The 15,159-nt window shown below is 52.9% G+C and overlaps 6 protein-coding genes across 6 annotated transcripts; 2 read left to right on the top strand and 4 right to left on the bottom strand.

The window, feature by feature from the left end:
* Positions 1–33: 33 nt before the first annotated feature.
* On the top strand, positions 34–2,144 carry J4E79_004549 (uncharacterized protein; the record flags this gene model as incomplete). The annotated part of the gene is made up of 3 exons (XM_049353432.1): positions 34–1,001; positions 1,095–1,794; positions 1,878–2,144. The coding sequence occupies 3 exons, from the start codon at positions 34–36 to the stop codon at positions 2,142–2,144; spliced, it is 1,935 nt and encodes a 644-aa protein (XP_049211880.1).
* Positions 2,145–3,347: 1,203 nt separating this feature from the next.
* Positions 3,348–5,807, bottom strand: J4E79_004548 (uncharacterized protein; the record flags this gene model as incomplete). Its single annotated transcript, XM_049353431.1, has 4 exons — positions 3,348–4,577; positions 4,628–5,059; positions 5,108–5,408; positions 5,461–5,807. 4 exons carry the CDS (start codon positions 5,805–5,807, stop codon positions 3,348–3,350), a joined length of 2,310 nt encoding a protein of 769 aa, XP_049211879.1.
* A 1,782-nt stretch (positions 5,808–7,589) lies between these two features.
* J4E79_004547 (uncharacterized protein) lies at positions 7,590–8,777 on the bottom strand (the record flags this gene model as incomplete). Its single annotated transcript, XM_049353430.1, has 2 exons — positions 7,590–8,398; positions 8,450–8,777. The coding sequence occupies 2 exons, from the start codon at positions 8,775–8,777 to the stop codon at positions 7,590–7,592; spliced, it is 1,137 nt and encodes a 378-aa protein (XP_049211878.1).
* Positions 8,778–9,542: 765 nt separating this feature from the next.
* Positions 9,543–10,832, bottom strand: J4E79_004546 (uncharacterized protein; the record flags this gene model as incomplete). The annotated part of the gene is made up of 1 exon (XM_049353429.1): positions 9,543–10,832. One exon carries the CDS (start codon positions 10,830–10,832, stop codon positions 9,543–9,545), a length of 1,290 nt encoding a protein of 429 aa, XP_049211877.1.
* A 654-nt stretch (positions 10,833–11,486) lies between these two features.
* J4E79_004545 (uncharacterized protein) lies at positions 11,487–11,835 on the bottom strand (the record flags this gene model as incomplete). Its single annotated transcript, XM_049353428.1, has 2 exons — positions 11,487–11,657; positions 11,713–11,835. The coding sequence occupies 2 exons, from the start codon at positions 11,833–11,835 to the stop codon at positions 11,487–11,489; spliced, it is 294 nt and encodes a 97-aa protein (XP_049211876.1).
* A 1,647-nt stretch (positions 11,836–13,482) lies between these two features.
* Positions 13,483–14,828, top strand: J4E79_004544 (uncharacterized protein; the record flags this gene model as incomplete). Its single annotated transcript, XM_049353427.1, has 6 exons — positions 13,483–13,513; positions 13,562–13,581; positions 13,634–13,720; positions 13,767–13,862; positions 13,915–14,542; positions 14,599–14,828. 6 exons carry the CDS (start codon positions 13,483–13,485, stop codon positions 14,826–14,828), a joined length of 1,092 nt encoding a protein of 363 aa, XP_049211875.1.
* Positions 14,829–15,159: the final 331 nt, after the last annotated feature.

Here is a 15,159-nt window from a genome sequence, read left to right as displayed (position 1 = left end):
CGAACCCTCCTCACACTACAAACGCGACACGCCATGGGAGACTCATATCGTCCGTCGCGACCTGCGCGCGACCGCCCGCGACCACTTGCAGACCGCATGACGTTCACTGGCGGTGATGGCGACAACTACCGACCAGGCGGTGCGCGCAACGGCAATCAGTCCCAGTTCACCTTCGAGTCTAGTCACCCCGCTCCCCGCTTCCCGCCTGCTAGCGATTCCAATGTGCCGCGGGGTCCTTCCGGCTCTGCATCGTCAAGAAGGCGCGGTCGTGGTGGGGCCTCGCGAGGCTCGTCTCGCGCGGACGGCAGGAACAACACAAACGGATTCCGTAGGGGTGGTTTCAAGAAAGCTGCCCCACACGAGCGCGCCCTTCTGACCCATCGCGACGGCGGTAGTCCGGAACGCGCTCTAGGTGTTGCCGACGGCTCCAACCGGTTCCACAACCCAGATGACATTTCTGACGACGAAGAGGCAGATATGCAGGTAGAGAGCGCGGATTCTGCCGATGAAGATGGCGACGGCGACGCTCGCGAGCCCAAGGCAGCCCGAACGCAAACCAAACGTGCTGATGGCGATTCTGTTCCTAAATGGTCCAATCCCGACCCGTACACCGCCTTGCCGCCTCCCGATGAGACTACGGGAAAGAGAACCGACTTTGTCAAACTGATCCGGAAGGCCAAGAATCAGGAAGCCGAGAAGGCCGCTGGACACAATTCAGTTGTTGCCAACGACGATTTCATCTCGTTTGGTGACGAGGACGATGGCCGCGACGCTGTTCAAGGCTCCTTGAGCGAGTTCGCGCACATTGACAGCATTGTTGATAGGCAACAGGCTGCTGTAGCTGAACATCGGGCACCACGTCCTGCTAGAAATAACAACAAACGCAAAGCCAATTTGAGTGGTGTCGTGGACGAGTGGCTACCCGTTCCTAACGTCAATCCAACACCGTGGCTTCCCTCACGCGACCCGTATGCGCATCTCGCTAGCGAACCTGAGAAATGGTAAGTTCTCTTTATTCCCACGACTGCATCTCTGGCAGTTATGCAATACGCAGTCTACCTTGCAACGCGATTATTGGACTAACACTGTGACAGGCTTCATAACGAGATACTCGACTTCTATGACTTCGTCGCACCAAAGCCCTTCGAGCACGAACAACGTAACCGGCTAGTCAACCGCGTTAACAGCGCTATGGGACAACGCAGGTTCCCTCAAGAAAACGGACGCATCTTGTGTTTCGGCTCCTTCCCTGCGGGTCTTTACTTGCCTACGGCCGACATGGATCTGGTATATGTCTCGGATAGGCACTACAATGGTGGAGAACCTGTTGTCGACATGTCTGCGAGAGGGGCCAACAAGAGTCTGCTCTACAAGGCAGCCAGACGGCTCAAAGACACGAGGTTGGCGGCCAACAACAACGCACTGGTCATCCCTGCGCGCGTTCCCATCATCAAGTTCGAAGACGAGCTCACCAAGCTTCAAGTTGACATCTCGTTCGAGAATTTGAGCGGAGTGCAGGCACAAGCGACATTTGCACAGTGGAAGCAGCAGTACCCCGACATGATATACATGGTGGCACTCATGAAGCAGTTCCTCGCCATGCATGGCTTGAATGAAGTCCATACTGGCGGGATTGGAGGGTACAGTATCATTTGCTTGATCGTCAGCTACATTCAGCATTCCCCTAAACCGGACAATCTCGGGGAATGTTTCCTAGGATTCCTCAAGTACTACGGTGACTTTGATCTATCCCGCAAACGCATTCAGATGCATCCTCCTGCTATCATTGAAAAGGTCAGTCTTCCCATGTCGCTGTGGGATGAGCAGTGGCCTCCGGCTGCTTTTCCCGCTTTCGTATGCATAGCTAACAAACGCAGACGAACTATGGTATCGATGGCCGCCCAGAAAAATATGACGGCCTGTCCATCCAGGATCCTAATCGCCCAGAGAATAACATTTCCGGTGGATCCCACAAAGTTCAGGTTGCCTTTGATGCCTTCAAAGAAGCGTACTTTACCCTCAGCGATCGTATGCAGGCCGCTCGCTCGGGACAGAATATCGGACCCAGCATTCTCGAATGCGTTTTCGGTGGCAACTACGAGACATACACCAAGCAGCGAGCCCACATGAGAAGCCTCAAGTGAGTGACGTTACGCTGGATTCATTCGGGTACCGGAGACCGTTCTGTGCGAAGCTTGGACGAAGGTTTTGTCCTATCCACTAGCTTCTCTGGGATTTCATCATTCCTTTTGCTCTGAACTTACCTCCTCTGCAGCCAGAATCGGATCAGGACAGTCATTGATAAGAAGATCGTGAGGCCCAAACATGGATTGACGACTGGGCAAAAGTCACGAAGAAAATGATTCAGGCACAACGGAATGGAACGACGATTGTGGTCTGACGCGCCCACAACAGTTTCAGATGCCAGACAGGTGCGGTATGAGGCGGTGTTGTGGCTAGGCGAGTACGAATGCTCCGGCAGGTCCACTCACCATGCGGACAGATTAGGGCGGCATGATTGTTTCCACCATTGCGCGATACCCAGAGCAATCCACGGCGCTATAGGCGTTTGACAGCTATAGACGTACAACACCCGGACGGATGCCTCATCGACCGGAACAGGCCTCGCACTACCATGTTGATCCCACCAGACCTCGACGCGGCGACACGAGCCCTCCCCGCCACCGATGTTGTCTTCTGTCCGGTTTTAATTGATCGGGAGTGACACGAGATGTCTAATCTCTATACGTTTTCCAAATCTCTGTTTCTTAGTATTGTAGCTGTCCCATGATAAAAACCGTTCTTTTTTTTCGCTGTTCTTCTGCTCGCTCTTAGGAGCACCTAGATGATACTAACGATACGCTTTATGCGTGCAGTCATACCCAGCCCTGCTACTGCGAGGCGAGTCCGAAGCCTGGTCTGATGCAAGGACGTCGCATTGCGGCTTTCTACGTCAGTCCTCTCTTCAGAAATGTCGCCAGCAACGGGACGTCTTTTCTCATTGAGTGGCAGGCTTTATGCATGCGCTCGAGGAAGAAAGACTGGCCTATTCGAGTAGAAGCAAAATCACGTATAAGCTTTAACAGTTCTAATGGGCGTTTCACTGGAGTAGAACTGGTCTGCTTGAATATGAGCAGGGTTAGAAGAACTGGATAGCGGATTATAACAAGATCAAGATCGTTGCTAGCAAGATTGATAGGCTATCAAAGCAGACGCTTTCAAAGGCAGAAGTACTCCAAATAGCGCCAGGCTAATAATGCTCGAGTTATTACATAGGAAACCCACCGTCTCCGACCCCATCAGACGCTCATCACGGCCTACGACATGACTGCATCTGCTACCATGCTCTACAACTCCTTCTTCGTCTCCATGATGGTCTCGTTCTGCGCCCTGCTGATGAGGTCCTTCGCAACCGCCGCGCTCTCCCTCCAGCTCCTCTGGCGCTGCCAGAATCTGATCTCGGCAGTACTATCCCTGAGACTGCCCTGCCTAGCTTCTTCTTCGAGACTTTTCCTAGTAATTTCGCCACCCTTCTCACTCAACCTGGGCATGTTCTGCAGCTGACTGAGGTTCTCCTCAAAGTATTGCTTGCGTACCAGGAAGCGTTCACGGCGTTCCTTCTGTAGGCCAGGAGAATCGAGTCTGGACAATACCTCGCGAACGCCCCAGCGGAAGAAGATGAAGAGGTGCTCGGAGAAGAAGACAGTTAGGAGGAGGGCCCATAGTTGAATGTTGGAAGGACTACCGCTGGGTCCAGTGCGGTCGTTCCAGAACATGTAAACGAGAGCGGATGTAGTGAGGCTGCCCATCCAGGTGAGGAAGGAGAGGGAATCGAGCCAGGGGCCGATGGTATCAGCACGCCATGGGGTCGGACGTCGCATCTCAACGCAGATCTTCATGGCATCAGCACGCAGCTCGATCCAGTCGTTGATGAGGAAGGAAACAGCGGTAAGAGGCCAAACAACGGAGAAGAGCGAAAGGTAACCAAATTGCACAACCATCTCACGAAGGTCGGCGGTAACATCGTAGACGTCGAGTTCAGCCTCCTTACGGACACGGTCAAGGAAGGCAGCGTCCTCAGCTGGGTCATTTTCGGTAGCAGCTGGAGCGGAACCACCGTTCTTTGCAGCCCTGTCGGATTGCATTTCCTTGTACTTAGCAAGACCACGACGCTTGAGGTAAGGAACGATAAGCTCCATGCCAAGGTTGACGACCTGGGCGGTGACGGTGAAGTATATGACTTGCTTGCGAAGACGGTCGGGATTGATACTCCAGCTGGCGCTTGTCGAGTTGAGGTGTAGCTGCTTCTCGTCTTCGGCGAAGGGTCGCACAGCAACATTGAAAACGTCAAGGTAGGGTACAATGACCTTGCCAAAGGGTACATAGACGAAGGCAGTCAGGAAGATTCCCAAGTACGACATGATGAAGTTCATGACAAAGATCTTCTGAGTCAATGCTTTCTCGTACGCACCCGCAGTCTCGTAATTCTCGAATTGGGTCAGGCGTGTAGCGGCTTGCGTTAGGAGGGTGTTCAGAATAGGGTTGACGGTCGTGAGGATGCCAGTGGGAATGAATACCTGGCGGAAATTAGTTGCATTCGGATATGTAAGTCTGGAGTTGTACTCACGAGAACGCTCTTGAGCGGCCCGTTGTAAACCTCAGAGATGAAGACCTCAATGCCAAAGCAGGTCGCAATGACAGCTCCGAGGGAACAAGCCGCGATAATCGCGAACGGAATCTGCAGCAACTGCCTCTGGAAGCGCTTCGATGCCGGGAAGAAGCCAACTTGCTCGCCAGTGACCGGGTCGGTGATGGTCTTTTCAGGTGCAAAGTCCTTCTTCTTAACATCGATCTTGGAGACGCCCTTGACGCCCCAGCGAACGCTCAGGTCCACCTCCTGTTGTTTCCAGTATTCGGTGAAGACGGTGCACCACAGGGCGCTCGCGAGGCCGTAGATGGGCGAAAAGGAGCCGAAGAAGAGCCAAGAGAAGAAGCCGAAGCCGGCAGCGGGGATGAGGAAGGTAAAGTAGGACTGTGTGAAGGCGAAGTAGAAGGCAATCTGGGCAGGTTAGCTGATAGCCTCACGGCCGATGTTGTGGAGACTTGCCTTCTCTCCCAGACGGTTCCTGATATCATCCAAGTCCTCGGTAGTCAAGAAGTACTGCGAGGTCCACTTCTTGATCCAGTCCTTGTTGTAGGCATGGTCGTGCAGCGCAAAGACGGATTCGACATTCTCCCACTCTCCCTCCTTGGGTGTGATGCCAGCGCCGCCTTCAGACGGAGGGTTGGTAATGAGCTGGTATATTATACGCAGTCTCTCGGCCTCGTAGAGGGGCTCTGCTTCGAGCGATTCGCGCGTAACCTTTTCGGGGGCAGCGGTTCGGACACCGTGGATCCAGTCGCGGACTCTGTGTGCGGATTAGTCACGGTTCTTGCCAGAAGCAGTAGAAGCTTGCATACCTGGACCTGTACACCTCGCCGAACAGGTGCTCGTCGGAAGCGACCCTCACGAAGAGCAGGATGGAGTGCGACTCGCCATTGCGCACCTCCGTCTGCAGCCCGACGTTTGCGAGCGCCTCACAGAGCTTCTCGAACTGCGCAATGGCCTTTGTCTTGTCCGTCTTTGCAAAGCGGTAGCTGATCACGTAGTCGACGTCCAGGTTGCTCTGCAGCGCCTGTGATTTGGCCATGTCTGACGACGTGCCCGAGGTCAGCAGGGCAATTTTGATGCGGTAGATGGACCAGGAGAGGTTGGTGAAGTAAGGGATGGCAGCGTCGGTGCTCGTCCCCTCCTTCTGGGTCGACATGCCCAGGAAAGTTGTAAATGGGGGTTGGCCAAGCTACCGGAAGCCAAAACGTCATCGTCGCCTGCATCCCCGCCTACGCCATCCCTGCACCACATCATTGAATCTTGCACCAGCCATAACCAAACAAGATCTCTGCCCATGCGACGACGTATGTCATGCTGCAGCTCCGCATTCCTTGAACTGGAAAAATTGTATAGACGATTACTGCACCAGAACCTGGAAGAACACTAGATCTATTGGTGTGTTAGCGAGCACGCACGCTAGACCGGGAGAAGTGTACTGTAGCCTTTGCCAGTACAGCCTGGCGAAGGTCTATCTCTACCGTCGAACTAAGTATACCAGTCTTTGTGCTATGAATTTCAGTATCGCCCCTTCACTGGTACGAGTGAACGGCGTGCTCCAAGGTCAATGATCGACTCACATGGCTTCTTGCCGCAAGAGGTCATCTTTAACTGCAACACGGGCAGCAAGATGGCCGTTCTACTGAGTGATCTGATAGAAATCGTGCAGACTTTTGGGATTGCAGTCGAATGCCTACCTGTGTCTAGACTATAATTATGTTCCGTCGATGCTCGTGCTCACGAAGCAGGAGTTTCGAGATCTTCTCGTGCAGTCCGCACAGAATATCGATCAGTCGATCAACACATGCATCGTATTGAATTTAGCACATAGTACCCTTGATTCTCTGATTTTCAGGATGTCGCCAAGTATTTCTCGGTGAATTTTGTGATACTGCATTCATTGTAAAGATATGGTGAACTGGCTGCTGTCCCTTTCCGCGAGGCCATGTTTGCTGCCTTGGGTGTTTGTATGAGAACCACACCTCTCGATGCCTCGCTTGACTCTAAGCCGCTATTCGGGGATATGATTGGAGTGTGCTCGGTCGTTGTCTTGCGTACCCGCAGCAATGGCACTGAGGACGGCGTCTGATAGTCAAATTGTCCTCAACTAAACGATCTGTCGGATTGACGCCCTTTGGGCTACCCGGTGATCCCATGCATGAACAGCGACAGTAAAGCGCATACCAGTACCCCTATCCAAAAAAAAGAGGCGATTCTTGGACGAATAAGACAGACAACCACTTGACCGGAGGGGCGTATTCCATGGTGTTTGGAGCTTGTTGCATAACACTGCATGCACTATTTTCGACCACCAGCCGCATCCGCCCACGTTGATATGCAAGGCCGGTGTTCGTGTTTGCTTGTGGGAGGTTCCCGCTGTAACGGGCAGATATAGGCGAGTCTGCCTTGTGAGGCAGCCTTAGGCAAACTTCAGGCTTTCAGGCACTCATGCACGGAATTTACCCCTCCTTCGTGGGACGACGTTCACAAAGAGGGGTATTCAGGAATTTTGCTCTGATGTATAATTACTAGGTATTTGATTGCTCTGAAACTAGTAAGTGAAACTTACTGTCTCTGCCAGTCATAAACGTATGGAGAAGAGTGAAAAAGGAACAAGAAATGACCAGCTATCATCGACCCAAGAAGTCTCTAGCTGAACTTGGAGAACTGCATGCAAATACCCACCCAACCGCTTTATCCAATATAGAGCCATGCAGAACAGGGGGTATCGTCGTGCGTATGCAGAAGCGACCCGTAAAATGAGGATATCGAACCACCAACGCCCATGATGACACCACCTCCCAAAGCATACAGATAGCACCACCCAATTAACGCCTGAAATCATATCGTTAAACGTATCGAATTGATGGATTACGACGACCCCATCAACTGGTCCACCCGTGAAGCACACTGCGCTTTTGTAGAAACTAGCCGCGCCCCGCTATTTTTGATGTATTCCCTTAGAAGTATAGTCCCATCGGCGATTGATAGCTCCCATAGTGGCCTTGAGTATTCCTGTGCCGGTGAGCTCAGCGTTCCCGTCACCAGTGAAAGGCACCGTGTCGACGATGTCCCGAGGAACTCCCAAGCCCTGGCTCTGCGCTATTTTGATAAGGCCATCATCAAGTTGCATGAGATGCTCCCTCGCACCAGGTTCCTTGCCAACCTGGAAAAATTGGATGCCAAGTTGGTGTGGTTTTGCATCCTCATGGTCGAGCTTCCTGGCGGCGTTGATGATGGGAGTTTCAAGATCATCGGATGGCACACCATCAGTGATGATGATGATGTTCATGGGCTTGATACTATTGTCGAGCATGAATCGCTCGAGATAGGACTTGAGAATCTTGTTCAGGCGCTGACCGGTCGGTGTTGCACCCCTGGGACGCACTGTCTGAAAGATCTCGATGACGGTACTCGCCGATGTGACGTTCTTGTAAATGCTAGAATCGGGGTGGTTGAGGAAGTAGATGTCGATTCCGTCTGCATCACGCTTGGTGCAGATCGGTGCAATCACTTCAAGAGCCTTGCCAGTCTCCTTCCAAGAGCGGCCGGCCATGGATCCAGAATCATCGATGAGAAAGACTGTATCGAAGCTTCGAAGGAAGTCATAGGGATCGTCTTCTTCGATATCGGTAGTCGGGGCTGGATATACTGCGGGGGCATTCTGAGCTGGGCCTGGTGTATACGCCGGCGGGGCATCGCGGTTAGAACTAAAGGGATTCATGCTTGAGCTGTCTGGCAGAAGGTCAGCTTCAGGAAGAGCAATCGTAAAGTGTATGTATTATGTGGGGTAGTGCTTACTGGGCCTTCGTGTAGCAGGTGACGCCGAGTCAAACGGGCCAGGGTATGAGAACGGTGCAAGGCCACTGTCGCGGGATGCAGAGTTTCTCTTGTTCACCGGTGCACCTGTAGGCGCATTACCAAGCATCTGTCCAGCGCCTTCTGTGTCCCGTGGGCTATGGCTATTGGTCGACTTGGACGCCTTGCGTGTCGAAAAGGTCTTCTTCAATTTGCCAAACATACTTCCAGACTTTGGTGATAATGGGTAGTGTTGAATGCAGGGAGTGACAGCGTAGGATAGAGAGTTGGCGTTGTCGAAATACTGAACGGTGGCAAGTGAGACAGACATTGGAGCAGTGGCCAACGTTAAAGTGAGTCAGAGCAAACGGTAAGGACAGGTGAAAGCTGGTTTGCGCAGGTTACCAGTGTCCTGATGGAAGGGACGTGTTGTTCCATGGTTCAGGTGAATCTATATACTATTCACAACCCACAATGCGAAAAGTGTATATGCGCCTTGTGTGTGCCTTACGATCGGCCTTGGCCATCGATGGATTAGGAATGGAAAAAATATCGGGTAGTCGCGACCAGAAGCTGTGCTGTGCAGAAAGAAACTCAGGCTGATTGCTCAGCCACCACGGGTCCGAGGGTAGGCCCAATCACGCCTCTTGCATAGCCGAGTCAGCCTTTCACGAGTCGGCTCACAAGCATTTACCGTTCAAAGAACGAACCACGAGTAAAAGACTTGAGAATTTAAGGGTGCAATGAACCATTGCACTTAGTCCAAAGAACATGCGTCACAAGGGTGCAGGCACTGATTAGGTTAACAAAGCGGGTTAGACTTTCCCTATCCAGCGCCTCAAACGGGAGTATCCTTCCTTCCTTCCTTCCAGGATCTCGCGTGTTATTGAGGTCTCAAGGCAGACACAAAACCTCATGTTCCTCTAGCTTTGCGATCCCTAGATTCTATGCGGCGCCTACAATATCGCGTGGCTACGGCACAGGATTCCTAGCAAAGATTCTGTCCTAGCGTCGAACACATGATCGAGGCGTTTTGAGACCATAGCTGTATGAGGCTCAAAGGCCTCAGAAGCTGCCTTGATGGTGTACTGTCTTCTTAATACACGTCCCTCGCTGTCCAGTCACGCTCCACAGCCATGAAAAGATCTCTGACCGCCACATGCCTGCTGAGACAGCTACTTGGTGTCCTCTGATGACTCTTACGCGCGACGGCAGTAGTAAGCGCCCGATTACCCGTTAAAGACTTTGGGTGAGCCCACATGACCGGTCGCTTGGCTAGCTGCCAGGCATACTCACTGCGGTGGTTGTTCCAACATTCCGCGCAGATTCCAATGTCGAGACTACCTGTATCGAGGCTGAGCTGATTTTGTATAAGGTCAAGAAGTGGGAGTATGCGTCCGCGCAGTCCGCAATGTCCGTGATTGCTATCGACCTGGTAATTGGAACACTGGCGAAGTGATAACAGAAGTCGATCGATGTCTCCAAGGTAGTACGTCGGCTCTGTATTATCGTAGATTTTGCCTTGCAACCGTACAGTATCGATCTTGGAGAAGAAGCGAACCATCTCTCCTAGCTGAAACGAGTCGCATTGTAGCGATGTATCGTACCAGAGCTTGCATTGGCGTTCGCCAGACGTGTACAGCTTGAGGAAGTGAGCCTGTACAGAGTTGATGGTCTCCAGTATGTACTCTCGTCTCTGTATCAGCTCGTCTTCGACGCCGTTTGGTATGTCCCACCACAAGGCTTTTGTGTGATCCTCCTCTGTCCCCGGTCGCCACTGGACCGAGTCGCGTATGATCAGATGCTTCGAGTACCGCGTTACCCACGATGGATGATCGAAGAGGAGACCGACGAAGAGCTTCTGCCGTATCCTTTCTTCCGTTTGCGCTGGGGCTGGCTTGCCTCTCGACTTGGCATCGATGAGCTGCAGGTATTTTTTCCTTTGTATGTGCTTCGACAAGCCCGCAACAGCATCGAATCGGTCGGCTACGACGGCGAGATTGGCGAGGTTGGCTATGGGCGGGTTCGTGACGGCAAGATCGAGGCCATGGATGGCGCGGAGGAAGTCTGCAACCAGGTTGCGGATCGAAGAGGCTTTGGCAACGGCTACACGACCGACGTTGACGATGGCTATGTGAGGAAGCACGTGGGCAGGTGCATCTGCAATCTTGCTATAGCTACTCAAGGCAAGTGCTTCCAAAGCGGCCGTCAGCCGCTGCCCTTCGTTGAAGCGGTCACTCAGCAGATTCTCAAAGTACCGCGAGTTCTGCTGCAGGGTCTTGGAGTCTACGCGATACGAGAAGCGCTGTCCGCCCTCTTCCTGGGCGACATCGAGGATGAGGTCGCCATCCGCCGCGATGACTAACGCATCCTCGTCGTCCGACATGGTTTAGGATTGGTGCTGTGAGTTCTCAAGGCGGATTTCCTCATGGGTAGGGCCAGAACATTATGGCTCGATGGGATGGCAATTCGCTTTCCGTGTGTTGGATGAGGAAGAAATTGGGAGAGTGAGGTCACAGCCCGCCCGCAGCTGAAGGCTGAGCGGCGGCCGCTGCGGAACCAGCCAATGAGCGGAGACTTGCCAGCTACGCCCAGTGGCGTTGGGCCGACAGCTAGGCGGCCTCTACACCACTTCACACCGCAAGCAGACCATCACCATCCATCGCCATTTGCACTGCCGCTGCTTAGCTAGAGTCCCTAAGCAGGCTATTCTCTCGTTGTGGCGCGAAAGCTTTGGAGCACGTGACCTACATCCCATGAGGTAAGATATCATCACACTATCAATCATCATCAAGGCAAACTTGTAGTCGAAAGAAGTGTTGATTTGAGCAACGTAACAACTCCACGCTGAATGCATATGCCGGGTATCCTATGCGAAATGGCCACTGATCTGACGCCCCCAAACCCATTACAAAAGAGATAGTAGCATGAGGAATACACCCCAGCCACACTGAGACCCAGTAACCGAAATCATGGTCCAACTGCCTCCGCGACGTGGTGGACCTTCGTGTGTTGGCAGCGGCCAGCCACTTGTGCTTGTCTAGCACTTTCGGGAAGGAAGCTTCATCCTCATCCACTCATCGCCGACAATGGCATGACCCACGCGCGACTCAAAGAACAGACGTTGCTTCTGTGCGCGTTGGACGTAGGTAAGACGACGCCTGTGTACCCTGCCCTTCTTGTCGCGTGTGTATTCGTACTTTTCTTCTCCCTGTACAGTCGTTAGTATGACGTTGTATCAAGACAAAGATCAGAGGGGCACTTACGATAAGGGCCCAGAGGGACTGCTCTTCCGGGTTCATGTTGCAGTGGTAGGCTGGCTTGGGAAGGGGCTTCTCGCCGCTGAGCCGGCTGTAGATGCTGTCGACACTGGAGCGGACGGACAACATGGTGAAGTGTGTAGTGGCTTTGAAGTGGGTCTCGAAGTGGTGGCTGGAACGCTCGCCGCGGACGGCTTGGGTGTACGTTACCGGACGAGCTCGAGGTCGTGGTTGTAGTTGAGGTATACAGGAGTGTGAAGTTGCAAAGGCATGAAGGAGGGACGGGTGAGTAGTTTTATGCGGGTGAGATTGTGCTGCACAGTGTTTGCAGCGCGAACCGTAGTTCGCTACGTTTGTTGAAAAAAAGCGGTGATTTTAATCGCGCAAATCGGTAAGCGGTACCGGCTTTGTGAGGACCGTGGACCACACGATGCAGCCAACACATGCGCAAGGGATTCGTGGGGATTATATGTGAGTCGGCCAGCAGTGGAACGGAAACAGGTAAGCCTGGGGGCATCATGGGACACCCACGGGGCTCCCAGGTTAGTTGCGCCAACCGCGATAGGCGGGCAGTGAGATGTTCCAAGCCGCATGCCCAGCGCGGCCAGTCCAAAACGCATCTCCAACACTCTGACCTAACCCAACCACGAAGCTGCCGATCGAGTACAGATTGCACAACCAGCGGCCAGAGATTGCATCACAATAGTGCGCTTGTCTTGGCGCGTCCCGCAACGCAACGTCGTTGCGCGGCGCCCAGAAACGCGGAGGCTTGTCGCAAAAAAGCGGCGGGCTACGACGACTTATATAGAGGACCGCGCACTGAATGTGAGGCGCAAGAGAGGATCTTCATATCCAAGACTCTTGGCTGTGATCTACAGGTGAGGATGCGTGTAACGTGGAGCCAGATCGGGGCTTGGAGCTTGCGTGTGGGAGAGAGATCTGCGGAGGCTGGCGCACGAAAGGTTAGAACGGAACGCCATCCCGCGTTCATCACAGAGCCTCCACGACGCATCAGTTCGGCCTGCGGCCTCTTCCATCACCCTTTACCCCACGGAGTCATTGGTTCTAACTGGTATGGGATGATGGTTTAAACCTTACTGTCCCAATTCAACGTGTCGCTTACCCAAACAATCAGCTTCTAATCTCCCTGTCCTGCAGCGTCCAAAAGTAACCTCTCCCAAGATTGCATGGCACGTCGTGATCGGCTTCTGGCTGTCACACGCGGCTTCCAAAGGTTGGCGCTGGTGCTTCGTGGTGACAAGGAGTGATGTGACGGCAAGTGTTGACCCCTATCATACGCTTCCTTGCACTGTTGTACCTGGAGAACCATAGGGGCAAGCGCACTGCATATTAATGGCTCTTGGCACTCTTAATGAACTACGACGCGATAGTCGTTATACACACACTCGCTGGAAACGTCGCAAGCATCGAGACCATGCCCTTCCCCCTACCTTAGTGTTCTGTACATGCGCTGTTCGTATTACACATGGAAAGTCACGACTACAGAGTGACTTCTCAATCACCGAAACCGCTTGCGACATCGGAGTCCTTGCAAACGGGCTGAAAAGAGCATTCACTGTCCATGTTGCTGAAGCGTCAGGGCGTTGTAAATAATAGGCAGTCGTAGAGCGATGCTCGGCACAAGGCGGCCGACGTCGGAGGGGTTGCGATAGCGGGGCAGGGAATACTGCTTCGTGGGGTAGCTTCACGAATCTTTGGCAAATCCTCGAGAGCGCGCAACCCCCTTTGTTGGATTCCAAGCATACTCAACTCATCATGACTGCCCACAATATTGTTGTCCTTGCCGGTAAGCCACATTTCCAAGTCCGTACAGCTGTGCGCTAATTCCATACAGGTGACGGTGTCGGCCCAGAGGTAGCAGCAGCCTTCGCACTTTCCCAATGCGCCTACTGACGCACACATCCAGGTCGTCGCTGAGGCGATGAAGATCCTCAAAGTCATCCAAAAACATACCGACAACACCTTCAACTTCAAAGAGCACCTTTTTGGAGGAGTAAGTTTCAAGCTATGACGTATGGGACTTGTCTTACTAGTTCTAGTGTTCGATAGATGCACACAACAATCCTCTCACGGATGAAGCCCTCGAAGCTGCAAAGTCGGCCGACGCCATCATCCTCGGTGCTGTCGGCGGGCCGGTACGACTCTACAACTCCACACTCACCCGACGCCATCTGACAACTTGTATAGAAATGGGGAACCGGCAAGGTGCGCCCTGAGCAGGGAATCTTGAAACTACGCAAAGAACTCGGTACCTTCGGAAACCTGCGGCCGTGTTTCTTCGCCTCCGACTCGCTCATCGACGGCTCACCCCTAAAAGCCGACAACGTTCGTGGCGTAAAGTTCAACATCATCCGCGAGTTGACTGGCGGTATATACTTTGGCGAGCGAAAAGAAGATGAGGGTGATGGCAAGGCCATGGACACAGAGCCTTATAGCGTCGAGGAGATTGAGCGCGTCGTACGGTTAGCGGGTAGTCTCGCGTCTGTCGAGGACCCGCCTGTCCCGGTATGGAGTCTGGACAAGGCAAACGTTCTGGCGACATCGAGATTATGGCGGAAAACCTTTGAGCGCATCATGAAGGAAGAGTACCCACAACTCGAGTCCGGCACCCACCTCATCGACTCGGCGGCTATGCTTATGATCAAGAGCCCAAGGGCACTGAATGGTGTCGTGGTAACGAGCAACTTGTTCGGCGACATCATCAGCGACGAAGCCAGTGTCATCCCTGGAAGTCTTGGTCTGCTTCCAAGTGCCAGCTTAGGTGGCATCCCAGACGGCAAGACCAAGCTTAACGGAATCTACGAGCCTATCCACGGTACGTTTATATTTTGTTGGCGCGCCGCTGCATCTACGCTTGCTTACAATCAATAGGTTCCGCACCCGATATCGCGGGCAAAGGCGTCGTCAACCCTATCGCAATGATCCTGTCCCTCAGCATGATGTTCAAGTACTCTTTATGTCAATCAGAGCTTGCGCTGAAGATCGATGAGGCCACCAAGATTGCCATCGACAACGGCATCCGAACACGCGATATCGGCGGAAAGTCAAGTACGGCCGAAGTCGGTGATGCGATCGCTGCGGAGCTAGAGAAACTTCTTTAGAAGTAGATTGGCCGCGAACAATATACCTCAATAAGCGTTAAGCGTGGACAATAGATCAGTGCATACGACCTCAACTAGCAACACGGAGAGGAGACACGTCTCGCTTCAATTTGGAGTGTTCACTCTTGTCATACATGTCAGGTCAAGCTCAAGATCTAGTATGTGTGAAAACACCAGGAGCAGTGACATTTTGCGGATCATGTCCGGGAGGGTCCTCTTCGCGCTTCGAAATGTCTTTGCTGTTTTTTTTTTGAACCCGAAGAATGTCATATTTCAGCACAAGTTTACCATCGAGCTCATTGATGTGCGTCAGGATAACAAGATCGTTGTT

This window comes from Alternaria viburni, assembly GCF_023758015.1.
Source record: "Alternaria viburni strain BMP 2772 chromosome Unknown scaffold_8, whole genome shotgun sequence".
Classification (NCBI taxonomy): domain Eukaryota; kingdom Fungi; phylum Ascomycota; class Dothideomycetes; order Pleosporales; family Pleosporaceae; genus Alternaria; species Alternaria viburni.
The sequence above is the reverse complement of the archived record's forward strand: the minus strand, read 5'-3'. Positions and strand labels throughout refer to the sequence as shown.